At 39.4% G+C, this 27,116-nt stretch overlaps 1 protein-coding gene across 1 annotated transcript in view; it reads right to left on the bottom strand.

Annotated features, from left to right (window-relative positions):
• Positions 1-4,295: 4,295 nt before the first annotated feature.
• ddr2l (discoidin domain receptor family, member 2, like) overlaps positions 4,296-27,116 on the bottom strand; it is a 30,102-nt gene continuing 7,281 nt past the window's right edge. Inside the window, exons 2-19 of the mRNA XM_027277905.1 lie at positions 19,443-19,541; positions 19,112-19,214; positions 18,563-18,638; positions 17,708-17,860; positions 15,795-15,942; positions 14,954-15,059; positions 14,683-14,872; positions 14,144-14,390; positions 13,927-14,016; positions 13,597-13,736; positions 12,844-12,952; positions 12,216-12,332; positions 10,985-11,229; positions 10,718-10,845; positions 9,538-9,735; positions 9,159-9,393; positions 8,465-8,614; positions 4,296-7,881 (exon numbers count right to left, since the gene is read on the bottom strand). Coding sequence (XP_027133706.1) covers positions 7,747-7,881; positions 8,465-8,614; positions 9,159-9,393; positions 9,538-9,735; positions 10,718-10,845; positions 10,985-11,229; positions 12,216-12,332; positions 12,844-12,952; positions 13,597-13,736; positions 13,927-14,016; positions 14,144-14,390; positions 14,683-14,872; positions 14,954-15,059; positions 15,795-15,942; positions 17,708-17,860; positions 18,563-18,638; positions 19,112-19,214; positions 19,443-19,503 — 2,631 coding nt within the window. The 5' untranslated portion in view covers positions 19,504-19,541 and the 3' untranslated portion in view covers positions 4,296-7,746. The remainder of the gene's footprint in view (positions 7,882-8,464; positions 8,615-9,158; positions 9,394-9,537; positions 9,736-10,717; positions 10,846-10,984; positions 11,230-12,215; positions 12,333-12,843; positions 12,953-13,596; positions 13,737-13,926; positions 14,017-14,143; positions 14,391-14,682; positions 14,873-14,953; positions 15,060-15,794; positions 15,943-17,707; positions 17,861-18,562; positions 18,639-19,111; positions 19,215-19,442; positions 19,542-27,116) is intronic.

Genomic DNA, 27,116 nt, shown 5'->3' with positions numbered 1-27,116 from the left:
CACCAACTTGCCTTTACTCATCCATCTGACAGATGCTCTCAGATTTCCAGACTTGCCCCACTCACTTGACTTGTCCCCAATCACCCCCTACAGTAATTATACTAGCCCATCTACAGCTTGTCTCCCATCAACAGATTGTCTTTATTACTTCATGTCTCTCTTTTCTTTTAGGTTTCTGATACCTGTACTCTGTTCATGCCTGAACCCTTTTTCCTGCTCTATTCCTGTTTCCAGTCCAAAACCTGGTCTCCATCTTCACTGCACAGCATTCTTTTAAATGATGATAATGAACTGTGTCTGTCTCTCCCGCTTCATCTCCTGCAGTTTTCATGCATGTGTGCTGTGTTGTTGACTGTGTTTTCTGTCTGCTGTAGAGCAAAACACTCTCAAATTGATAATAACTAAATCTAAGTTATTCAGGGCATTCAAATGAATATAAAATAGATTAAGACTACGACTCAATTCCAACCTGAATAATGAAGAGTATTAGTAACTGTTCTTTATTTTTTTCTTTGCTGTTCTCTTGGATTACTAACTGCCGCAGTGGCCCAATTTCCCAACATGGACCATTAGAAGTTTAATCTACATAACCCACTTAAACTTAATTCAGAAATAATTTACCTCATTTCCTCCTGACTTTTGGATTCCAACGCAATTTTCTGAACTCTGAAGTTATCAAAACCCATTTTTTGTTTGGCAAAAAAAAAATCAAAACAGAGTCTTAAAATGGCAGTAACTACATTTACTAACAGTAGTGCATAAATGAACACATGGCTCATGTCCCAACCGAAATCATTCATCTATGGACCAAGATGTACATTCCTCTGTTTATTGTTATGTAATATTTAATGACTGAATCTCCTCCTCTCCAGCCCTTTTCATAATAAACATATTTTCAAGAGCTGGCAAAGGAATTTTAGGGGGTGAGTGCAGGTCAACAGTTTATATCACGCAGAGCTGGTATACATCATCTGAAAGCAGGAACCTGAAGATTAATCTGATATGCAGGTCATTCTGTGTGTCAAGTCATAAATATGTTTAGTTTAATTGAGTTTTCACTACAGTAAAATATTACTACTACTAACATCATCACACATGAATTCAATTGAACTCATTGAATCCACAAGGGTCTCAGCTTCCCAGCCAAACCCAATTTATGCAATTCCAATACTGTTTAGAGACCCCATTATGCAGAAATTTTCAAATATACTGGACAAAAATAACCCTACACTGCATGCCAATACACAGGATTGCATGTTTTTCCCCAAAGCCACATGCCTAAAGAGGTCATGTCTATAAAAAGGAGACTAATTAACAAATTTTCATTCAGATATCTTGCTGAGAGGTCAAAGGAACCCTCTGATGGCTGCCCATCACGTTTGTAGCAAAAATGACTACAGGATCAGCAGTTTTATGGTCCAAGGTACAGCATGAACAAAATTTTTATATGTACTGTATGTTTGCAAATAAAAATAAATAAATAAATATCCGATAAACATCAAAATCACCACATTAAACTCAATATGTAGCTTAAGACATGTCAAGGTTATTGGTTCATGGATCATGGATTTTCCTGGTCAGATATAGTGACTGTCAAAACAAACCACGCAAATATTTGTCAGTCTAAACGGAGCTCAAGAATCTGTACACAGCAGCTAATAATCATAACTGCCAAAGCCAGACCATGTAATTATGAAGACCACCCTTTCACACATACATATAAATAAATATATGTGCTGTAATGTACATTCATACCATGGGAAATGTCTTTATGACATGAACCTAAACAATCTGTTCCCTGTTCACCTTTCTCTAGCTTTATCCCACCATAAAGTAAACTACATCTGCAATTGGACCTGTTTTCCATCTATTTCTATGCTGTATTTATGACGGTGGAGATGTTGATTTTAGGCACAGAAAATGTACAGGGATAAGACTTTGAGTCAACCCAAATGAATGATTCAATTCACACAAAATTAAAAAACACTGACATCAGCTCACTGACATGTATCGACAGTACAATGTGAGTATTTTTGTCATTAGTTGATAATAACAAGCCAGGAAAATGAAAAAAAAGAGACCAGATTAACTTCAGCTTTGCTTACTTCCTCTCAATGCATTTGTGGACGTGACAGTGTTCACAGCACAGAGATAAAAATAATCCTCATCTTGACCAAATCTCCTCACACATTCAAGAGGACAACAGGGAGCAGAGCAGCACCAACAATTACAGCCAGGTTGGGTTTGGCTGGGCCTACTCTAGCATCACACCACTGAAAAAACACTTTGGTCAACTCGCCCAGTGCTGTGTAAACCTTAACACGTCTGGAGATTTTTTGTTGCTGTCCAAAACTCAATGTGTTGCTTATTTTTAGACCAACCAAGAGTCATTTATTCTCCGTACCTGAAGCTGCAGATGGCTTTGCAACATTAAATAGTTTTTTTTTACTTCTATCAAAATGAAACCTGGACCATTGTTTATCTCCCTGTGATTTGCCTTTTGGCTCTGAACCACCGTTGAACCACCCTTATGAAAGCTGCAGTCACGGAGCCCACGTCTGCAAACAAACCTCTGCTTTTGGGTTTTTTTTCTCTGTCAAATTTAGCTTTGCTTCCGCCAAGGACAATTACTGCGAGTTTATTTCTCACAAAGGTGAAGAGTAGCTCTGTCCTACACCTTACCTTCGTTATCCAATTTATACAGTAACTCAGGGCATCAGTAAACTCTTTCTGAGATCAGGAATTGCTCCGTTAAGTAAGATGTCTAAGATTTGTGCTTATCTGTCTACATAAGCTACTTGTATTTTGAGATCAAACAACAGGCCTTTTGCAGAGAAAGATTTGAGGTGAGGTGAACTCACCTCACTCTTTCTAAGGTAACGAAAACACAATGATTCTTATTTTCAGCAGATTATACACCAATAAATCCTCTAAAATGTTACACACCGGACCTTTCAATTTTTTAACAAAGGATTACGAGTGTGTAATGCGAAAGGTGTTGCATGTAGTAATGAACTCACAAATAAGTATCACTAACAACACCAGTTGCAGTTATTCAGAGCCTTTAAACTTCTTTTAGCTCCTAGTTTGGTCTTGTGACACATTTGCTGTTCAGTGCAGTCTTAGGACCAGACTAAACCCGAGCTAAAAGTAGAGTAAATTTTAGAGTTCATCAGAACACCACTCCAATGGGACAATCATGCTGGTGTGTCTGCTGAGGCTGATTTCCTAACATGTTGACCTGTGCGCTTATGTATCAGCTTGTTTTGGAGTTCCTCTGCACCCTAGTGGCTTGAAAAATAATTGTATCATTCATTGGCTGTATAGTTTTATTACCAGTGTCACAGTGTAACAAAAACATTCCTACCCACCATGAAGCATGTTGTTAAACTGGAACACCTAAGCCATTGTTTATCCTGGAAAAAGGAAAGAAAATCCACCCTAAAACAGAATTTATAATGTTTTGTTTGCTAAGACCTTGAGAGATAACTAACTGAGTCATTTATTTGAACAAAGAACATTCAAAGTGTTCCAAGTGAAAAGAGACTCCAGAAGAGAGGAAAGTATTTTTTTCATTATCAGAGTAGAAAATGGGTCTGGTATCCCTTCAGTACCACATGATGTTCTGTGCTACTGTTGGTTTTAGCTGTTCAATGTGTTACTTATTTCATAATAAAGTTCTCTGCAAGATTCAGAATAAAAAATGAAATAAAAAATCAGCCTCTCTCCGCCCCCAGTGATATCCATTACATAAACAGTTGGTATCACTGGACGTACCAGATGATTCTTTCATATATCCTGAAATATAGCGAGTTGAAATGATTAAAACAGCTGGAATAGAAGGAAGTAGTGGTCACTCATCTTGTGGTTTTCTCAGCATGAAGATCAAAAAGTGTAATTTTTTCAAATTTTGTCAGAAATCCAAAGAGCATTTGTGAGCAATGCTCCCTCCACTAGCTTAGTGATCCACAACTAATCTATAACATAATTGGTCTTATCTGTCATCCATTACTCTGAACCAATATCAACAGTTTTGAATGTTCTAGTAGCAAATATTAAACATTTGAGTGTAAAGTAAACTAATTCTCAGTGCTCAGGCAGAATGGGTGATGATCTGAATAGTAGACTGAAGATGCTTATGTGATGCATAGTTTTCAGCACTACGTATCTGGTATTTTTAGGATCTTCCCGGAGACTTTTCTGGAGTTTCAAAAAGCAATGATTTATGGATCCAAAAGATGAACACATATATGAAATATTTTCCATATGTGTAAAATAAGACACAATCTTTACTCTTTTCTTTGACAAGTTTGACTATTTATTATAAGAAAAACAAACCATGACATGAAAGGGTACAGAGTGAAAATGACTTGGGATAAAAGAACACAAAGTTCCCAATTCCCAATATATTAATATACACAGCTACTAGCCTATGTACAATACATTTCTGAAACAGGACATCTCTGTTAGAAATGTTCAAAATTGCTGAATTCCTGCTGGAAAAAGAAAAAAAAAGAAAAAGAAAAGACCCAACACCTGCCCAAATAGAAATAATCAGAGAAATAGCTATAAATTCTGATAGATAATCAATAATCAATAATAATTATCACACCTAATCTGCATTCACACACTGAGATATTATAGATCACTTATACTGTACACTATCAAACTAAAAGACTTGTCTATCTCTCAAATGGAATCAGAACAAAATACACAGGCTCACTGTAGCAAAGGACTCTGGGAGTTTGAGTTTAGTGGTTTCCTTACTTTCGGTCCTTCTCTTGCTTTAAAAAAAAAATCTCATTCATTTAATCACATAGTTTGCCCACTTTAATCCCAACTAACTCCCAGTGCTCAAAGGAATGTCAAAAATACTTAAAACTCACTTCCTCTTAAACACACACATACACAGACTCATAGAAGTGTTAAGATACAGTACAGATAACAAAACACGACTGTGACAACAAAAACACTGAAAGATGCACTCAAACTTAACATAATTGGTCTTCCTCCCTCTTTCCTGTGAAGGCGATGTTGTTGATTTGTACTTGATAACTAGATAACTGTGTGACTACAATATGAAAAGGGATAGGGCATAAGTTGATAAATATTTTAAAAATGAAAATGTGCTTTACCACTTTTAGACATTAGATGATCATGTTGACAATGAAAATTTGCATTGAGCCAGAAAGTTTTGTCTACAGTGCAGTTCTAAGTGTCAATGCGAAACAGAGCGAGCTAGAAGCTTGGAGACAAAGTGACTTGCAGGGCTAGTTAATGAACTTCTGTGGTTAGTGAGATAACTGCTACCACACTAGCCAGCTGGGAACTAACGGTAACTATCACTACAGGATAATAAGTTTACACAGTTCATTTAAAAATTTTGTTTGTACCATCCATGACATCGCATACCAGTCTGCAAACTATGTCCTTTTGCAGAGCACTTTATACTCTGACAGAGGAGTGACTGATAAGTACTATCAAGATGGTTCGCCAAAGATGAATTCTGCATGAAAAATGTGAACATTTCGTCACTTAAATCCACTGATTGCAGTGATCATGAAACAAAACAAGGTAAAAATATTGTTGTGACCGGCCCTGTAGGAGATCTGACTGAAGGAAAATGCTTCAACCCAGTTACAATGTTGACCAATTACCGTTACTTGAAGCTCAATCCCCAAAGTATGCTGACATTATAGCTAGAAATACTGCAGTGGATGTATACAAAACTCATCGTCATCAATGGCGACATGATCATCACTAGCTAGCTTTCTCCATAACCTCCTTTCCATAGTTTACTTAAGATTGCTACAAATAGCCACAGTAAAGTCGATAGCCCTGTATTCATTTTGCTCTGTGCTGCATCTTTACTGCATTAGTCCTGTAAACAAAACTCTTTTGAATGCTATGCGGTACAAAATCAGTATTATTTCAAACATTGTTCGACAAATCATTTCTTGCATCCTCTAACAGCAAATTGATTGGCTGGTTTTTGTTGTGAGAGGCGGGACTTGTCTGTTGGCTCCATCGGTTCAAGGTGTTTCTGCCCATTTTCTTTGGTCTCGAGTATCTCATTGGCCTTCAGCTCAGAGGCTCAAATTCTAACAAAGTAGTTCTGATACGTATGGCCCAAAATGTAGAGATGCTGTGTCTTGTCTCCACTTGCCAAACCTTTCCCTTGATGTGGTGCGCTGATTGGTTGCTAGCACATGGCCAAGTCTAATCATAAGACTGCCAAACTAGGCAAAAAAAAAAAAAATGTAGTTAGCTTGCATATGGTAAAGCACACCTCGTCTAACATAAAGTCAGAGAAGTAGCAAGCGATTTCCCATGTGCTACTCTTCCAACAAGGCAATAGTATCTGCAAAGTCCTGTTTCTATTTGGCAATTATTTCAATCTCAATATGTCTTAAATCTGTTATTTGTTTTAATAGTTGTTTAACTGACTTCAGATTTTCTAATATTAATTTGGCTAATCTTTGGAGGCACAAACCAAACCCTAACTAGGTCCATTAAAGCAGAACAGGGCTAGTGGAGACAGAGAATTTACACCTACAGGGCTATGGGCTCCAATATATATACACTAACACACATTTTATAGGCCCTGACACAAAAACAGATGCAGTAAAAGTGATACTTTGAGATTAGATCTTTGCATTAGCTACTGCTCTCACCACAAGCAGTACCTGGGTTGTGCATCTTGGATTAATTCCCATTGGTACCACCTAGAAATTTAAGGTAGCATCCACCAACTGGCAGATGTTAATGGTATAATGTTCAGCCAGGTCCATTTATGCAGGTGAGTTAAAGTTAATATAATCGTGTAACTGCTTCACCAGTTATACTTTTTTTTATTTTTCTTTGGCAACAAAAAGGGCACAACACATTTTTTCTTTTTTGGTTTCAACGTGCTTCCAATCGTGATTCTTAACTTAATTACCCACAGTTATCCAATGACTCATTTTCAGTCTGTGAACCACACAGGTTTCAATGCAGCCTCTTGGCACCATGATGTGAACCTCAGCTGACCAACATTCATATCCACAAAAAAGACCAACACAAGTCAAATAATGTAAAACAAGAAAAATAAAATAAAATAAAAAAATCTAAAAATAAAACTACACTACAATTTGACCCTAGCCCTAGCTCCAGTGTGGGTTAATATATCAACATGAATAACTGAGAGACACAGACAGTGCTTTACAATAATAATAAAAACCACAGGGACAGGAGAAACTACCAAGACTGCAGAGTCTGTCCAGTTTATGGCATCTTTAAAAGAGTGGGGCAAGATAAAGTTTACAGCACCTTTGGCACCATAACCACATGAAAAGAAAAAGAACCAAAAGGGTCAAAAGTCAAAAGGTCAGAAAATATGTTTTTGTCAATTGAGATTTGAAGAAATTGATGAAACTGAAATCAGCAATGATAGAAATCTTCGAAAAGCTTAAAAATCTTTGTTCACTAATGACTGCAAGGTTTGGATCCTGCAAAAAGTTTCTCCTCTGAGTTGACCAGTCTTCTCCATCTTCCATCTTGTCTCTCAGAATAGAGTGCTGCTGTTACCACAAAGCAAACCAACCATCTGACCACAATTCTGCCAGTTTCTTCATTCTCTCTGACAGTGACTTACTCTTGTAATGGAATTCCAGTCTTCTTGTGTCAGTCTGTCATCTTACAGGAGTCCAGAGATGAACAAACCCCTTGCCAAGGAAAGCCAGAGTGGTACATCCCAGCAGACTTCACTCATTGGTTGACATGGGGCCTCAGGGCTTGGTACAGTCCCTCAAAGGAGGGTCGGTTGGGTATATCACGACCCCAACAACGCATCATCAGCTCGAAAAGAGAAGGTGGGCAGAGTGGAGGGGCATAAAGGAAGATCTAGTGGGAAAACACAGAATAGTTAAAAAGATCAGATAGCCCCTAAACATGAAGCATGCAGTACTGCATGACTCATAAGTTAGAACCAGATGAACTGATGATTATTTCTGTTCAGTAATTTTCGGAATTAAAATAGTTAAAATTCATTAAAAAAAGCTGAGAAAAACGGCTGAAGAGTTTTAAGAAGAAAAAAGCATTTTTCTGCTTTCCAGTCATGTCGATCATCTTGTGATGTACTTAAAGTGTCCTGATCCCACCGCTGGAAACCATTGCTGTAGATGTTGAGATTTATGCCATGTGTAAAACTGGTACAAGAATGACTGAACAGCTCCCCCTTGTGGAGGAAATGTGGCTTGCTAAATGTGAACTGGTTAACAAATCTTATTTGTATGCAAGTTAGAAACCAGTTCCATGCAAGTTTAAGTTGTTCTAACCTGCATACAGTGAACACGAATTATTCATTGATGCATTCACAGGCACACCTAGATGACTGGAAGACGAATAACTAACATTGGATTAATAATACTCCATATTATACCTGTACTGAATTCTGTCCTTTGTGGGCGTGTTTGATTCGTCTCACCTGTCTGCCCTGGTTCCTGAAGAACTCGCCAGTGTTCTCTATGACCTGTTCGTCGGACAGCAAACTGTAGGGCTGCTCCTTACACAGAGTGAAGATCTCCCACAGGGTAACACCAAATGCCCATACATCACTGGCCGTGGTGAACTTTCCCTGGAGAGGAGGCAGGGGGTAGAAGAAATAAAGTAAAAAAAAAAACATGTTAACTGTCCTGTAAGTGACTAAGTTAGCACCAATAGCTTGGAGGGCCTGGTTTTGTGTTATCAGCAGGCCATAATCTGAGTCAACCTGATCAGGAATAAGAGCTGCATTTAGGCTTTTTTTCCTTCTTAGTTGCTGGTGCATGGATTATTTCTATAATGTCAAACACTCTTTCTATAATGCAAACCACTTTAATTCCTTCCTACAAATAGTATATAATACAAATACACCACAACGTTTCAGCTAGAGGCCTGGTTTGAGTTGGGAATTCCTAAAAAAACTCTAATTTTTTAACTACAGCAGCAGAAATTCTCTTGAAACTATAAGATCCACTGACATTCATAATGTATAAGAGAAAGGTTATTCCAAAAAAAAACATTAAGGCACAAAGCAGTTAAGCTTTGGTTTTACTTTAAAATTGAATTTAGGAGCTAACAAATACCAGGTGTTCTTTCTTTTTTCACACTATCTCATGCTAATTCACCCCGTTCCTCACCAGTAGGATGCTCTCCCAGGCCATCCATCGTATGGGAAGCACCGCCCGGCCCTGTATGCGGTAGTAGTCACTGCTGTACAGGTTTCGGCTCATCCCAAAGTCGGCGATCTTGATGGTGAGGCGCCGGTCCAGCAGACAGTTCCTGGTGGCCAGGTCACGATGCACAAAGTTCAGAGATGCCAGATACTTCATCCCTGATGAGATCTGCACCGACATGTGGAGGAGGTCCGACAGACTGAATGGAGGGAGAAAGGGAAGAAGTAGAAGGGATCCAAAGGAGAGAAAGAAGGATGTGACAGTGGAGGAGGTGAGAATTTTGAATTTATGTATGTTTCTCTGTAGAAACGTGTAAAAAGTATACACAGAGTGTATTATTAACCTGACTGAAGGGATGTTGTTGGCATGTGTCAGGGTGCTCTCTATCTCCCGCTGTGACAGGAACATGTTGAGGTCTCCGTTCTCCATGTATTCGGTCACCATGCACAGCGGGTCGGACGACACACACACACACAGCAGCCGGATGATGTTGGGGTCGTTCAGCCGAGACATTATCTTTATTTCCTTTAGGAAGTCGTTCCTGATGGAAAAACAGATGGAGGGGGAGGAGAGGACACATTTTCAGGTTTCACACACTTTCACGTTTAACTTGACAAAATGTTGAAATCACATTCAATTAATTAGGAAAGTGTAATATCAGCAGCAGTCATTCATCCGTGCTCACAGTCCATTACACCATCACTGTACTTACAAATGAGTCGGAAGAAAATAGACTTGAAGCCGCTGTGAGTTGCAGTTTTCCGGGCATTAGTTCCCCAAGAAAATTTGCTTAGCTGTGGTGGCAAGCCACCCAGAACCTTATGCATCTAGTCCCCTGATCAATTTAATCACTACGTGGCAGTCTAAACAACAGTCACATTCACAAAATACATAGCATCACTTTTGTGAAACAATTACTTTGCTCTTTTCCTCTAAAAGTTCATGTTTTCTTCTCTAAAAGTGAAATGCAATTTACTCAAGTTTAAGCTGAGTCTGTTGCAGCCTCCTGGATAAAACTCTACGGTTTGATGTATTAATTAAAATTTAATTTCCTCAGACACATGCACACAGTCTGCACAGGAAAGTTGGCTTGTCCTTACTTTATTGTGTCCTAAAACAAGTTTCTCTGTAAGCACTGGCCAGATTTACATCAAATAAATAAATATGACTCCATTACACACACACACTGAATAAAAACAGACAATATATACAAATATACAACTTGCATATGTTTTCTTATTAAAGCAATGCAATTTGGCACCCTGACATTTACAAACATCTGGCTGGCAGTACACCAACGTGGAGGTTTGAGAAGGCTTGTTATAGGCTACACTGAGCCTCTGCATGTTGTTTTTACTGTAGGAGCACCGTAGGTGGTCTGTTTTTAGTGGAGGAACAAAACTTGAAACAAAGCTACCTTTAGTTTTTGAACACATGCTGAATTTACAAGCAATCATTGTAGCTTTCTCATCTGACAAATCACTGACAATATAACGTCTGAGATATTTGATCACATTGTGTACCTGGCTTGGCTGGTAGCGTCGGCCCTCAGCTGTTTAACAGCCACCAGCACCGAACGACCATCTCTGTCAGGGAGAGGTGAGCCCTCACCAAGGAATTCTGGGAGTCCCTCTGCCTCACAAAGGTGGACCTGCAGAAGACAGGTAGGTATAAACATAACCAAGGAAGTTAACATCTTTCTGTTAAGTGACAAAAGATAAAAAAAGTTTCAGAAAGTTTTCCAACATTTAGAAGATCATTTGCAGATGGAGCAGTTTATTGATGATCACCTCTCCAAACTGTCCCTCCCCGAGCTTCTCCCTGAAGATCAGCTGTTGCCGCGGGAACTCGGCGGCAGAGATGTCCTTCCTGGTCAGAGAGTCCACGGTGAGGGCGGGGACGGCGTACATGTTGCTTCCGGTGACGCCCTGCAGTCGCACGATATCAGTCTCGGCGTAGTGTGGTGCGTTGCTATGGAAACACTGGTGCGGTGTGCACTGGGTGACATCGGGCTCAGCATAGCCTCCTCCACACGCTGTTGGAGAGACACGGGAGGAGTTTTTGTTTTAGTTTTTCACTGTAGGTTTTGATTCATTCCTGTGACACGTTACATCTCTCTCTCCTTTATATCTGTTGTCCTTCAAATATTTGTAATAAATTCTTACTTTCCTACCTTGTTACCTTAATCATTTCTATGTGAACCTCAATCTTGAGCCTGCAACTCAATATAACCTGACACCTTTTGTCATTAAAGAGGGCCAGTGAAGTCCCTGATATGTTAAGCTGTATCTGTAGTCTTGTTCATCAATGAGGAAGTCTAATGTGAATGTTGAGATCATGAGAAGAGTCCAACTGAGACTCGGCCTTGCCTCTGTATCTGGTCAGGTGTTTAAATGTCCAAAGTCACACCTTGCAGCTCTTACCACACAACCAGCCTGACGTCATGTGACAGGAAGTCAGCAGAAGGAGGTCATAGAGAGGATTACCGAGGAGGAGAGCTGGAGCAAGAGGAGGAGGAAACATGGACAGAGACAAAGAGGGCTGGGAGGTAAAAGAGAGGAAAAACTGCAGAATGAATGCGCATGCACTTTCAGTTTTTACAGCATCATCAAGAAAAAAATGCAGTGTGAAGAAGAAGGCAGAAACCTGTACAATGTTTTCTGAAGGAAATAAAAGAAGTTAGACAGACGGAAGATTTTTGACAGACGTGGTGAAGGTTCCTGTTGTAGACGTGCCAGCAGGGGGCACACTGCAGCAGTTCAACGTATTTTCCCGAGCCCTCGGGACTGTCATGTCTAAACATGTTATCACGGAAGATCTGGAGCATTTTTTAGGCATCACTAATTCAGGTTTACTTCCACTCAAGTTCATGTTTCCTGAAATGAAATAAGTCTAACCTCCAGATGGTTAATAACTGCTTGTGAACATCCAGGAAGAAAGAAGAAAATTCTACTTATTCTCATATTTCTTTTCTTCAGCTGGAAGTAATGAAGGTTAAAAAAATTGAGTTTGTATGTTTACCTGAGGCCTCTGCACTCTGTGACAGTTCTGGCAGCTTGTTTCTCAGCACCGCCGGGTTCTGGTACTGTGGATCCAGCAGGAAAACTCTCTCATAGTGAGGGTCAGTGTTGGTCGGGCCTAAGGGAAGCAAATTTAAAACAAAAACAAACATGACATAATCAAGCACATAAAATATTAAGTACCCTGTGAGTCAAGTTTGTCTAAATACAAACACTGCTTAAGTGGCAAGATATTTGAGTGTGTTTACTCAGTTGTTTGGGAACTGAACTATGAGTTATTTCTGCAATATTTATCCATCACCACACATGACATGCTTGAAAAAAAGATACTTTTCTCTAAATTTCAAGTTTCTGTTTGAGTGCTGCTGATGCTGTACCACAAAAAAACATAACTTGGTGTGTGATATGTCATAATCCAGCCATACATTCAAATAAGAGACAGTATAATAGTATTTTTAAGCAAAATAATGACATTCAGTAACTGAAATTATATCATATGTCATGTACCCTGATGGAAAGCCAGACTTATGTGTATATACGATCATGATATCATCAAACCCATCGTTAGCCTTTTCTGGCTTTCTGTTTGGCCTTAAAGTAGGCACATCAGACTATCTGTCGCTGTCTACCTGTTGCATGGCTGGAGCGAGGGGGCACAGGAGGTGTCTGGAGGATGATGGTGTCACTGCAGGATGACAGCCGAACCGTCACCTCCTCATCAAGGATCCTACGTGGAGCCTGGAGGAGGCAAGAGTAAGATTAAAACATTGCATGTTCATAGTGTGCGTGTTCTTCTATTCTTTATCAATGATCCTTTCATGCAGTTAATACACCTGACTTGATTTGTTGTTGTCAACAACTGGTCTTTGAAACAACCTTTGCATAGAAAGTCATTACATTCATGTAGAAATTCAAGCGCACAAGTTGATTAGGAAAAGTACGGGGAAAGTTTCCAATCAGAGGAGCTAATTTTAGAGCTGAGTGTTTTCAAAGTGTTTTTTTTTTATTCATCTAACACATTTGTTTTATCCTGTGTAATAAACATTACAGCTTTGCACTTGAATTTCATTTCCTAAAAAGGAAAATAAATGGCTACGTCTCATTCTCTCTTAGTGCACTGAACAGCTGTTCAGATCTGCTGCTTTCGGATGCCTTCAGACAAGCAAAACAATCAAAGGTTTCAGATTTGACAGGTGGCTTGAAACTGACTTACAGGGAAGTGAAGACAACAGATATATTAGGAAAGTGTTTGGATGAGTCTGGTACATGTAGTACCATAGTTTATACATCATCTTTACTGAGAACAATTGTGCTTCCAAGCCTTTACTTTAATGTGCAATTATTATGTGATAATAGTGTCTGCCACATTTGTTTCTGCTCACCTTCTCCAGCACCTTGCAGACATACTGGCACCAGAGGATGAGGAAGATGATGATGACCAATAGCAGGATAATGGTCACCAGGCAGCCAATCAGAATGGGCGTGTTCCCATCATCTGGTGGGTCACTGGCTGATGGATTGGCTGCAATGAGAAGAAGAGCTTAGAGATATTAACCTGTTGATACCCACTGCTTTCCGGTGACATGCTAAGAATGCTACTGTAAAAGGTTTCTTTGTTTCTTATCATTGTGATGGAGATGGTTTATTACGACTTTAAGTTATTTCAACTTTGGGGATTACGTCATGTGAAATGAAAGGGTGAAAGGTCATACCTGTCTTTGGTGTGGTTGATATGGTGTTTTCCTCATTGACTGAAGGGGAGGTCACCACCAGGGTCATCTGGCTAGGGATTACGGTGTCTTCTGACGGATAAATAAGGGGAAGTTATTTTGTTGTTTTGAAAGAAGTGTGAATCTGAGCACATGTGTTCATTTGTGTCTGTTATTGTGTTCATCTGTGTGTGTGCGTTTGCGTATATTTGCCTGTTACCTGACTGAAAGGAGATCTCGCTGAACATCATCCAGACGTCAGCGAAGTAAAAGCGGCAGCGAATGGATTTGGCAGTGCGGCGATTCAGAGGCACGGTGACGTAGCGGGCACTCGGGTTCCTGTCGTCCAGCACTGTATTGAACTCCACAGTCTCTGCCTCCCAGCCAGTGATAAGACGGGCCTTGAACGAACAGGAGACGGAAGAGAAGATCTTCACACTGCGGGAGAACATGTTGTTACTGTGAACCTGGAGGGAACAGAGGAGAGAGATAATGTTGGAATGATTAAAAACAGAAGGCGCTAAAAGAGGTAGTGTGTGTATAATGATAACAATAGAGGAAAGCAAATTGAATTAACTTCAAGGAGGATTGACAAGCCTTCTTTTCTTCTAGAGAGCCAAATACAAGTTAAAGTAGCAGAAAAAATAAATAACAAAGGTGGGAAGTACGAGTTAATTGCATTTTTCAAATGCACCACCACTACTTAGCCTGCAAAGATATATTTTGCAGCTATAATCAGAATAAATCAGGATTGAAAACCTTCATGGAGGTGAAGTTCCTCTGCCGGTCAAAGACAAACTCCATCTCCACGTATCCCTGAGTTACCAACGAGTCGTTTCTCCAGCCCAGGTAGTCGTAGCCCGGCCACACGTGGTACTGACGTGTCAGCAGGAAGTCGTCCAGGCCGACCACACCATCCGTCAGCTGACCCATCCCCCCGAACAACTTCCTATTGGACAATGGAGCTGTCAGGCACAGGGAGGAGGGAAACAGCAAACAAAGATGTGTGATGAGTGCGTATGTGACTCACCTTTTCTCGTGTTGTCCGTCGTACGTGGAGTCGTTGAGGCTGGCAATGGGATAACCAGGTGGCATCATGAGCTGACCTTCTGGAGTGCTGTAAGAGATCAGACCATCTGCGGGAGAGAGAGGACAGGTTAAAAGGGGAGTATGTCCCACAGCAACATTCAATTTCTTACTGACAGCTGTGTCGATGAACTTCACTGACTAGAGAAGAGACATTTTTGTCACCAAGGCCCAGTCGCACCAGCACGTAACAACAAAATGAGAATGGCAGTGATCAGTGAGTTTTCTTATGGAGACAAAGTAAATCTTCAACATTTGTGAACTTTGACAATGCTCGCCTTGACAAATAATGAACTATCCTGACAGAGTTTGAAGGTATGGAGAGTTTCTTTTTTATCTAATCCTGCCATATATACAGTGGTAAAAAAGAGGATTGTATGCAGTCAGGAATAAGATGTTGTCCCACTCCACTTCCTGCAGACATAGATGCAGATTATAAAACCTTTTATTTATGAGTCTGACTAAGCATTAGCCTTCAGCTGCTGGTACTTAAATAAAATGTCTGTGCTTTCTTTGCAGATAAACTGTGTGATAAAATCAAACTGTAACAACTTTTCATAAAATCTGTTGATTTAGTTTTATTGCACAACAGATTAAAATGGTACAATGCCCATAAGGTTTTATGTTGACATTATAGGATGAGAGGTTTTCTGAGAAGTCTTGGAAGGAGTAAACATTTCTGAGAAGCGATAAAAGTCTAAATCCACTGAATCAACAACCTCTAATGTCAGCAGAGTTTAAGAACACACACATTACAGTGTAACATATCCATTTGTGTGTCCTACCTTCCCATGGACAGCCGTACAGCTCCACTCTCATGCAGACAGTGGTCGACAGTGTTGTGACCGGAATCAGCTGGACATAGCGAGTGATGATCGGTGGGTGAAGGTCGTTGATGACTGAGGCGTAGGCGTTTTTGTTGGCCTCCATCACCTAGGAACAAATATCACATGAGTAACAACATAGGTCACAACAAAGGGGAAAATCATTTCTACAGCATGTGTCTTATGCCAGCTCTTTCTTATTTTGCTGTGTTCGAGACGTTTCTAGGTGTCAACCTTGTACTCCAGGCTACGTTGTGTCATGGATGCACAAAGAGCTACAGGTCTCTGTGTCTCTTTGACTCAGGGTTGGATTGAGCTACATAAACAGCAGGATGAATCGTGCCGCTTCGGCTGCATTCACATAAAGGTCTGGCAATGTGCAACTTCCGCATGGTTGTGCGGGTTGTGTCCTTGTTTGTTTGTGCTTTAGTATGATATCAGAAAATGACATTTTATCTCTCTGATTCACTGCTTTCTTCTTGCTAATGCTACCCATCCTCTTTATTTACTCTGTAGCTCATTTGACCACCACTGCTCTTGTTGTCTGTCTCTCACTCACTCACTAGTTAAGCCGGGTAGGAAACTACTCAACATGCCTTTAAGTGAAAGTAGTTGTATCAAAATATACTTAAAATACCACCAAGTGAATAATTGTTTCACAATTATAATGTATTCATTTATTTCACAACACAACAGATCCATGAAATTACGAGCATTTTTTTCAGCTGTTATTTTAATTACATGCCATTTTGGCAAATGCTTCATATTAAATCATGCAATGCTCTCTTTCCTTTCTCATTTCTGTTGTTTATGTTACACTAAAAGCGTAACTCTTACCTCACAGATTCTTCATTGCAGTGACAGAAACACTCAGTGTAGCTGAGCTTTTATGTTTAATCCCTCCCAATCATTATTTCGGAATAATATATATAATAGTATTATTGGATTATAAGGACTCATGCTTTAATGTGTTTATCACTTAAATGCTGGTGAAGGTGGGGTTAATAAAAAAAAGTAAAACCTTTATAACAATTGTACCAGTAGTAGTATTATTATACAAATAGTAACATAACATGAAAATACTAAAGTAAATTACCTCAAAGTTGTACTTATACAGTATAATACAGTACTTGTATATATATATAAGGAAGTGTTTGAAGTGTTGTACACTAATAAGAGGTTTTAACACAAACTTTGTTGGCTGCTTGTGATATCTTTGTTAGTTTATGTTATTGTAATCAACTGATTGTGAATGAATTTATCCAGTAATTAATTTATTATTTTATGTATTCTTTTATTCTGCTATGTGGAATAGCATTGCTTTAAAATGTTTAAAATTATACATGATTTTGATGCAATTTTTTTTTATACATCATTTGATTAAAAATCAAAATACATAATGGTTGGCTGTTTTTGCTTGTTTTGTTGAGGTACCAGCTGCAGAAATATATATATTTTTTTAAGTATCTTGAGAAATGTCTTTTGTTTCTGTCAGGCTGTGAATCCCTCTGCTATTCAGACTCTAACAGCAGAAATCTGTGCTGGTTCTGGGAGGTTCCCAGTTTGAATGTGAGGTGTTGCTGTAGTTGCCAGGGACCTCGAAGGCCAACAGGAAGCTGCTGTGTAAATGTAATTTCCTCTGATTCTAGTGTGAATGACCAGAAGCAGCTCACAGTGAAAAAAAGCATAATTTTCTTTTCTTTCCTCCATCACTCTGCTCTATCACTGCGTCACATGTTTCCGTTCAAAATTTTCCTCTATTCTGCTGCTTAGAAGATCTTCCTGCTTCATTTTTTCCTTCACTTTCCAATCTGCACCCACCAGTCTTGACCCACAGTTCTATGTCTAATCTCTGCAGTGAAATATGCACTCACCGTGTTTCCCACACGGTTCTTCCAGGACTTCCACTGCTGGCCGTCCCTGCTATATTTGAGGCGGTATGCTCGGGCGAACTCATTTCCAGAGTTTCTGGCGTATCGTCCCTGAGTCCCAACCACCGTCAGGAAGGTCAGCCTGCCCAGATCCACCTTAACAACACATCAGCAGGTTTCTCTCAAATCATGAGACACACCAAGAACACAAAGACCATGTGTTGGGTTCATCCAACAATACCAATGTTACTATTAAATACATTTATCTGAAGTATGGAGCCTTCTATACCAAATGTTAACAAGTTAACAACCACAGAAGTTTGTGTTTTGTATTTGAATATTTGTTGAATAATTCCCTAAATAATACCATAATCTATCATCCTTTCCACAAAGCAAACACTCACCTTCAGCAACAATAGCATGCATTTACAATAGCAGTAGCAAAACATTACAGATGACCGATAAAAAAAATGGATCCATCAAGGTGCCATCAAGTTTCAGTTATTTGTCATTCTACAAGATAAGGTTACACAATAAAACACAAGTTGCAATCTCTTCATGCTACACAAAAGAATTCATACTTATTACACTGTTGCATAGCATAGTGTCCATATCACTTAAATATATTTATATATATATATATAGCTTCAAGTTGAATTATGTCCAGAAATGTTAGTAATTCCTGAACTCTAATCACTTTCTCCTGTTTCACTGACTGCAGCATCCTTCAGCTGGAAAGACTCCTATTCACAAATAGGATATGACCTCTCATCAGCCTTTGACTTTGCACTTCTAGATATCCTCTGACCTGGATAACTGGAACTTAGTAAGTGCTAAACCCACTGAGCAGACACAAACCTGCAGGTACTGACTGTCTGAAGGCTCCAGCTGTCCCGCAGGGCACCAGGCGCCGTCTCCTTCCTCACGATTCAACCTGCAAACACACACACAGTGTTAATACAGACTGTCTTTAGATCCTAGGACGGTTTGATATGATTTTGATTAAAGCAATATATTACATTACAGTTATTATTATAGTTGACTGCCATGACATTTGTATTTTTAAGCTACCTTGTACCTTGTTTGTTTGTTTTTACTAAAATGTAAAATGTATTCATCTTGTAAAGCATCTTTTGAGCAGCTAAAAAAGTGCTGTATAAAGTGTTTTATTATGAACATTGTCAGAAATGTTCTGATTCAGCACTTTCAACAGCTAAAATTATTACCTATCTCAAATATTTATACAAATATATATAATATATATATATATATACTCATAAATTTATCCATGTATGCCAGAATTCTATTAGTTTGGTTTCAAGATTTGTAATAAAAACTGTATCTTAATCTACAGTGTGAATAGGTAAAACATCCATAGAGGCATTTAAAAACAAAAGTCACACCAACCTGGCGTATTGTGGCCCCGTCGTCTCGTACCATTGGCTAGATGCTGTGATGTCTTCATCTTTAATCCTTCCATCCTCCATGCCCAAGGCATAGCGACAGTGTGCTGAAAACACACACACACACACACACACACACACACACACACACACACACACACACACACACACACACACACACAGACAGACACACATAACCAACCAATGTTATACTACAACAATGAAGACGTTTTGTTTGGTCATCACTTCTTAAAATGGCTGTTTTCAGATGTGATTTATAGGGTTTATATAGGACTGAGTTAGGGTTAGGGGTTAGGGATTGTATGTGTGTGTACCAGGGTCGATCTGTCCGAAGGCTGCTGTGGCTTGAAGGATCAGCAGCAGGAAGAGGTGCATGATGGTCCGCCGATCACACCAACACACACGCTACATCTCTGAAACAGACAGACAGACAGACAGACAGACAAGGAGTAAGTGAGTTGTGGTTGTTTGTAGTTGCTGTTACTGTGTTCAGAGCTGGTTGTTGAGTCTATGGAGAGACAATCCGTAATTATACTGACAAAAATATATAGTCTGATGTACAAAAACAATCGAGTTGAAAAAACTATGAGAGAGAGAACGGAGAAATGTTTTTTCAATATCAGGACACTGGATTATCCCGTTGTGCCATTTTCTAAAGGAAAACAAGCTGGGTCGGATTCAAATCCTCATCTGTTTTTCACTACTTGTTTATAGTGGCTTTAATGATTTATACTGATATGTGGTACCACATCTTGAAGCAGAAACAGATTTGGAACGGTTGCCTACAGTTTATGATCAATCTCTAACAATGATTTAAAGCAAAAGTTTTACTCTTTAAATCTTAATTTGTGTTTAGTTACTGTTAGTTTTTATATCCAAGTAGTAAATTATTAAATTATAATAAATTGTAAATTAAGTAATAAAGTGTTTTTGCTTAATATTAATCGAATTATCACCTGCTGTCATCAACATCATCAGCTGAATGTTCCATTTTATCTTGAGCTTCGAGCTCAAGAGATCCAAAGAGATCTACTCAATGCAACATGGAGGGTGGACCATTTTTTCCTACACCCAGTTCCTCTAAAGGTTTCTCATTACCTTCAATTCATAAAGATAGAGATTTATATAGTGTGAATATTTGCAGTCAAGGTTTATAATAGGTTATATACACATGCAGAACTTGGTCGAAATCAAATAAGAGAACTCGTTACAGAACAGTAACACAACTTATCAGTGACATCTGTGACGTCTTTAATGCAACTGACAGGAACTACAGTAGCTCACAACAGCCTCATAACTAACAAATACAAGATGACAAATCTGTAACGTAAAACAACAAAAGTAACTTTTACTCAAATCAAACCACATCACCAATCTTTCCGACTTTATATCGGTCAAAGGACAGCATCCAGAATGTGAATGGGGATCACTGGCAAACCTGAGGTGGGTTGAATGAACAAACAAGCCATCTGTAACAGCACCTACCTGTCAATCAAAGTGGCCACACTGTTAATTATGCATAACTTTAAGCCTGATTATTAAGAGGTGAGTTATATAAAAATTCACCCTCAGTACAGTTGTCATGAACGGGGAAATTAAGTCAAGACCAAACCCGTTTTTGTACCAGGCTGTACACATGTGTTTGTTGTTGTTTTTTGCTGTGAAGTTGGGCATTTCAATATGGGGACTTATGTGGAGACTGACTCATTCTGCAACCAGCCTCAAGTGGGCGTTTTATAAACAGCCGTTTTTGGCACTTGGCATTGGCTTCTATTTCCAGCCGCAGTGGTTACTGTTAGATCATAACCAATAAATAACAGACTACAACTATTTAGTGAGCTAATTTCCCATTGTGGAGAATGTAACACAACCAAAAGTGATGGTTAAACGTTGCCCGGATCACTATAACAACATGCAAAAAAGGTAACAACCAAGTGTGAGAGGTCATTTTGTTCAGAAATATGTTGATTGACAAAGATAGATCCGTTGAGTCATGTGCAAACCTCCAGCGTGTAGGATTTAGTGGCATCTCGCAGCGCAACCAACTGAATCACTTCTTGACTCACCCTGCCCTCACCCAAGCACGTAGGAGGAATTACGGTGGCATTGTCATTTCTGGGCTACTGTAGAAAACATGGCAGAGTCAATATAAGAAGACCTGCTTTCTTTGTAGATTCTTATTTTCAGGTGATTATGAATACATAGTTATCAATATCAGATTCAATTTCTGATCCTCCTAAATGTTACATACTGGACCTTCAAGCAGAGTGCATTATGCAAACTTTGAAACTGCAAATATTAAGAGACATTTCAATGATTATCTGCTCTCAAACTGTGAATGATCCTGACCTACATAAACAAAATTGCCTCCATGGAAAATCCTTGAGCATTCCAACATTTGAACATGTTTCCGCTGTAGGTGAAGTGTGTCTTAAACTGTCACTGGATGAACAAGGATTGGTCTTAACTTCATTTAGAGGAGGACTGTGTGTGTGTGTGTGTGTGTGTGTGTGTGTGTGTGTGTGAGTGATTTCACAATGTTAGTGCTGTTGGAGCGGAGCAGTTTATAAATACAGGACACAAACAGCAGCCCACTCACAGAGGTTATGCAACACTGACACACACCACACACACACACACAGAGACGTATCTTCTCTCAATCAAAGTATTTAACTTTATGTTTAAAAGTACATGCGGTGTCTCACTCTGCCTCTTTTCTGAATATTTTCATTCTCTCTGAGTTTTGTTTCAAAATGACAGACATAAACTCACTGGAGGAAACAGCTGGCCGGAGGAGAGAGAGAGAGAGAGACAGAGAGAGAGAGAGAGAGAGAGTTATAGAGAGACACAGACAGACACAGAGGGGAGAAAAAATGGAAGGGGGAAACACAAAGAGAAGAAGACCTGAACGCAGACTGGAGAAGGACAGCAGGGTGAGGCTGAGGACGGACATTAGGGAAAATAAAGAAACAGAGGAGAGGGAGATAAGGTGGAGAGGAGAACAATAGGCGGAAGTGAAAATACAGAGCTTAAAGAGTAACTAAACAGCAGGCTGAAAAGCCTTTTTGCTGCTCTCTTTGGTTGAGAGTTTCAAGCCTGGTGGTGTGGTTTGTTGTGGCTAGAAATGTACTCTGTTGCACCTGTAAACACAACAGTGATGATCAGGGCCGTCCCTCTCTACCTTTAAAAAACTCCTGAAGACCCAGCTCTTCAGGGAGCAGAAGACAGGACATGTTAATTCATTGAAACACCAGCTACTATACATCCTACGGATCTTACTGTTTATAAACCACTTGATCCAAACGCTTGAGGCCATGATTTAGAAGAATTTTTGTTACCGTGATTAAATTATCAACATAATTTGTCCAAACACGTGACATGTGTGGGAGAAAACTGTTAAAACAATAATCAAGCAGCTCTTCTTCTCCCTCACAATCAAAGACACGTTTTATTTTAGTCGTTGTAGAATTAATGTTTACAGTTGATACAATCTGCCCTGTTTAGGTGGTCAGAGAGAAGCCTGCCAATGCAGAAGATTTTGTACGTGCATTGCTGCATGATCATAAAAGAGGAAAGAGAAAGAATTGGTTTGATAAGAGATTTGGAGCATAGTGATTGCAAGTTTTTTTCCAAGAGGAAACTCAGCCCAAAATTGAGCCAGCTATCAGGTCTCAAGCTTTCCCTGCAGTGTTTTAAAACTGGAAGCAGACCACCTTATTTAAGACTGCCTATGCTAACATAAATAACTGAAATGAAACATTTAAAAAAGCATATTTTATACGCACAAGTATTCCGAAACTAGATAGTACTCAGTGACTTAAGTAAGTAAGTAGTAAGTAGAAGTAAGTAGAAATACAACACTGCAAACTCCACTACAAATAAAGTAAAGTAAAATTACAAATGTATTATACTTTAAGCTACAGAAGAACTCATGATAGTCATTATGCAGGCAAAAGGCTTATTTGATGGTGGTGTATTATAAACATTTATACTGTATGTTTAATCACTAACAAGGTGAAGTTTGACTGTTGCAGTTTTTACTACACAACTGTAGCAGTTGTGCAGGTTATTCTGCAAACCCTCCAACTTCATTAAGACATTTGGGAATATAGTTTTTTGTTGTTTTTTTAAAAACTTTGTTTAAAATATGCTCTTTTGTACCTTGCAACGAGCTGGATACACAAGAACTATGAAAAAAAAAAACCTTCATGGCTTAATCAGAATGATGATTTCTTTTAGTATTATATTTCAGAAGCAGGTCATATGTGTTGCATGGAAAATCAAAATGAAGGAACTGGTAACTACAGCTACCAAATAAATGTAGTGTACAAACATCAAGTAGCATGAAATACAAACACTGTAGTATAGTACAGCACCGCTGGCATCAGACGACACAATATTTTTGTCTTTTGAGACAGTCACTGTGTGTCAATCAAGGCATCATACACTCTTGTGGTAACTTGTCCAAGAGACATGGGAGACTAGACGTTGGGCCCCAACCAATTAGATCTCGCCGTCTTTCTTGCCATTTGCATGATGTACAGGGGTGATAAGTACGCAGACACATCAGTGATGCACAAAGTTTGGTCATTTTCTAATGAGGGGTAAAGTTAGTTTGTGTGTTGTGTGTTTTTGAATGAAGATTAGAGTTCAAAACAAGAGCGATCACTGAGTCACAGTAGCTTAACCTCCACGGTCTACAGAGACAACAAGCTGCAGCAGCTCTTTATTACAGCCTGGATCAAATGGAGTGACAAATAATTCACATACAGACTGTTCTACAGGGATCTTCACAGCTGGGAACAGGCTGAGCACAGAACTGTAAAGACTCAGTAAAAACCTGCCAGTTCTGAATAATACAGCCAGTACATGAAACACTCTTTCTTTTCTGACGTAGATCTCTGTTCGGCCTTCAGGAAGTGAATTCACTCACTTCAGCTGAGCTGCACGAGAACGCAGCAGGTCATTTTTTATTTTCTGGCAAAGATTGGGAGGGAGGGAGAGGCAGAGAAAAAGAGAGAGAGAGAGAGCTTTATGTAATGTGTTGGCTGCAGCTCAGATTCCTGCACTGTTGCTCATCTCTACAGCAAAATCACATGACCGGGGAGAGAGAGAGAGAGAGAGAGAGAGAGAGAGAGAGAGAGACATAGAGGGGGAAAAAAAACATGGAGAGAGACAGACACAGTAAAAGCGATCAAGAGAAACAAGAGAAGAGAATGAGTCCAAGAGAGAGAGAGAGAGAGAGAGAGAAAGCTAGAGAAAGAAAAAGACAGCAGAAGTCTTTTTATCCAGTGTGACATTTTATCTCTTCCAGTTTAACTGTTTCCTGTTGGAGTATTTCATGTGTTTTAGCCTTAAGACAGTCTTTAGTGTGTTGATGCAACCAAACTGAACAAAGTTGAAACAATAGAGCAAAAACCTTTTACTCTTACAATCTGGTTCGGCTCAGCTTATACGACTAAAACTCTCTGGTTAATGTTTGGGTATAGATTGTGGTCATGGCAGTCTGATAGCAGACACCTTTACCTCCTCTCTAAGGGTCGGGATATATTTGCTTTCAGCTGTGCTTGGCTGGCTGCATGAAGGCTACCTTATGTATTCTTTGTAGGCGTCCTCAGTCCCTTGTGTGTTTGTAGTGGATACTGAATCAAGCAGGTACTTCACTTGCACAAGCACGTGTTAACACAAGCTGATGAATCTTTTTACACCCAGCCTGTGCTGCTGCCATGTGATAAATTATGATATGAAGTGTAATCTTGATATGATGACTGTAAACCAATGACAGCCCCAAACATAATAATAGAACTTTCACTTAACTTTTAGTAGACTAAAAACTACAATTATAAACTGCAGAAATATTGACAATAAAATGAATCAGTACTTAAAGCCTGGATGACAGTAAAATGACACAATGCTACTCATATTTTTCTCTGCTTTGCTTTTCCTCCATTTCTGCTTCCTCTCCTTTGTCTTCTCCTCCTTTATCTCCTTCTCCCTTCCTCCTTCCTCATCTCCTCCCCACTGTGCTCCTTTTCCTCTCATTCTGTCCCTCCTCTCCTCCTCCCCACCCCTTCTTTATCTCCTCCTCCCTCCGTCAGAACAAACTGGAGCCAAAAGCCTCAACATTCCTAACATTCAACGCAACCCAGAGCTCCCTCTCTCTCTCTCTCTCCCTCTCTCTCTCTCTCCCTCTCTCTCTCTCTCTCTCTCTCTCTCTCTCTGAGTCTATGTCTCTCTCTCACACAAACACAGGAATCCACATGCCTTTCTCCAAGTCTCTCTCTCTCTCTCTTATTGTTACACACAGGAATCTGCATGTCTCTCTCTCTTTTTCTCTCTCTCTCTCTATGGTTGAGGGGTGAATGAGACAGAGTTCACTGAGAACAAACCAGAACAGCAGAAAACACAAAAGAACAGTATAGAGTAGAAATATCAGATCAGTCTTAAACATAAAAACTTGCGCTGTTTAATCGGGCATTGTTCAAATCTACTAAACATAATATTGAAGTATTACCATTATTGTTGTCGTGGATCTTAAAGTTTATACAGACGCTAAGCATTTCAGGCTGGATGTTGGAGAAGTGTAGCGAAATCCAGAAAGTGTTGGCTTATATAAAGCGCCGTGCTGTGTTTTGGCAGATTGGACAGTTATCTGCTATCAAAAAAAGAGTAAATGCAACAAAAAAAAATCATCCGAGACATATTTCAGTCCTTCTCTAAAGCTCGGCATTAGTTATGGACTGTCACTGCCAGATGCTTCGAATGAGTAGAGCACAGACATCCAATTACTTAAATAATCCATTTCCAAACACACAAACAGAGAAAGGTCTGGCATGGACCTAAACAAGTACAATTCACATGCAGTTCAGTCCACAGAAATAATACCTCATTAACAAACACAAGTGAGAGCACAGATACGAGATGTCCCTTATAAAACAAAGAACGTTAAATTCAATATGCGATAGTCAGAGTAATATATTATACAGTTTATCATGATCTCTCCCAGTCATTATTACCCAACCCAATATAAAAATATGAACAATGCACCACACATCTGAATTCAAATATGTTGTTGTCAAGGTTGTACAGTTAGCTGTCCTTTCTTCGTTAAGTGACCGACAATGGAAATGCTGCATTCATGATGTACATGGTGCCTTTGTAGACGTGCTGCACACTGAAATGACTGTCCTTTAACCTGATGAAAATCTATCTATGCATGAGTGCATAAACTTTTTCTGTATTTTTTGAGATTGTGGACAGGGTCATGTTTTAGCCAAATAAAAGCTTTACTGTGGTGGAATAAAGCAGCAATGCGTTATTTCTACGCTGAAGGCAATGTACTTCCAAGGAAAGAGCTGTCTGATGCCAAGGTAAAGTTGTGAGAATTTGCTCAGCCTACATTTAAGCACTTGTTGATTTTTTTAGGTGGGCCAAATCATGTTTTTCTGTTGACCTTGTCAACAGCAGTGCTTTGTTTTAGAGAGTTTGCTGACCACTGTGCACTGTGGGTAACACACTTACTAAGCATAAGTACCTTATACAGACTCACTTCAAAATACCCAAACTATCCCTTTAAGGGTGTGTCGGTTTCAGCTCAAGTAAAATCGTAAGGAGAAAGCTGCTCCACTGGGTCATAGAGAGATTATAATGTGCTGAGGACACTGTAAATGGACTCTGGAATCTCAAACTGGACATCCTGGTTTGTATTTCATCTACTCATCTGTACCTGTTGCACACCAGTGCAGACGCTGTGTTCTTGGTGCTGTTTTCAGTCTGAACAAAGCCTTTTTTCCGAAACAGAGTAACCAATGGAAAACACACTGAGAGCTGAGCAGGAAGCTCACTCAGTCAGAGCTCAGTTGGGTCCAGATGCGTCTAATGACACACTGTGAGACAGTAAAGACTTCCAGCTGACCATCAACAGGAAACTCTGATAGAAATAAAAAATCCAATATTGAGAATATTTCTGTATATTAATAGCTCATCAA

This window comes from Larimichthys crocea, chromosome III, assembly GCF_000972845.2.
Source record: "Larimichthys crocea isolate SSNF chromosome III, L_crocea_2.0, whole genome shotgun sequence".
Classification (NCBI taxonomy): domain Eukaryota; kingdom Metazoa; phylum Chordata; class Actinopteri; family Sciaenidae; genus Larimichthys; species Larimichthys crocea.
The sequence above is the reverse complement of the archived record's forward strand: the minus strand, read 5'-3'. Positions and strand labels throughout refer to the sequence as shown.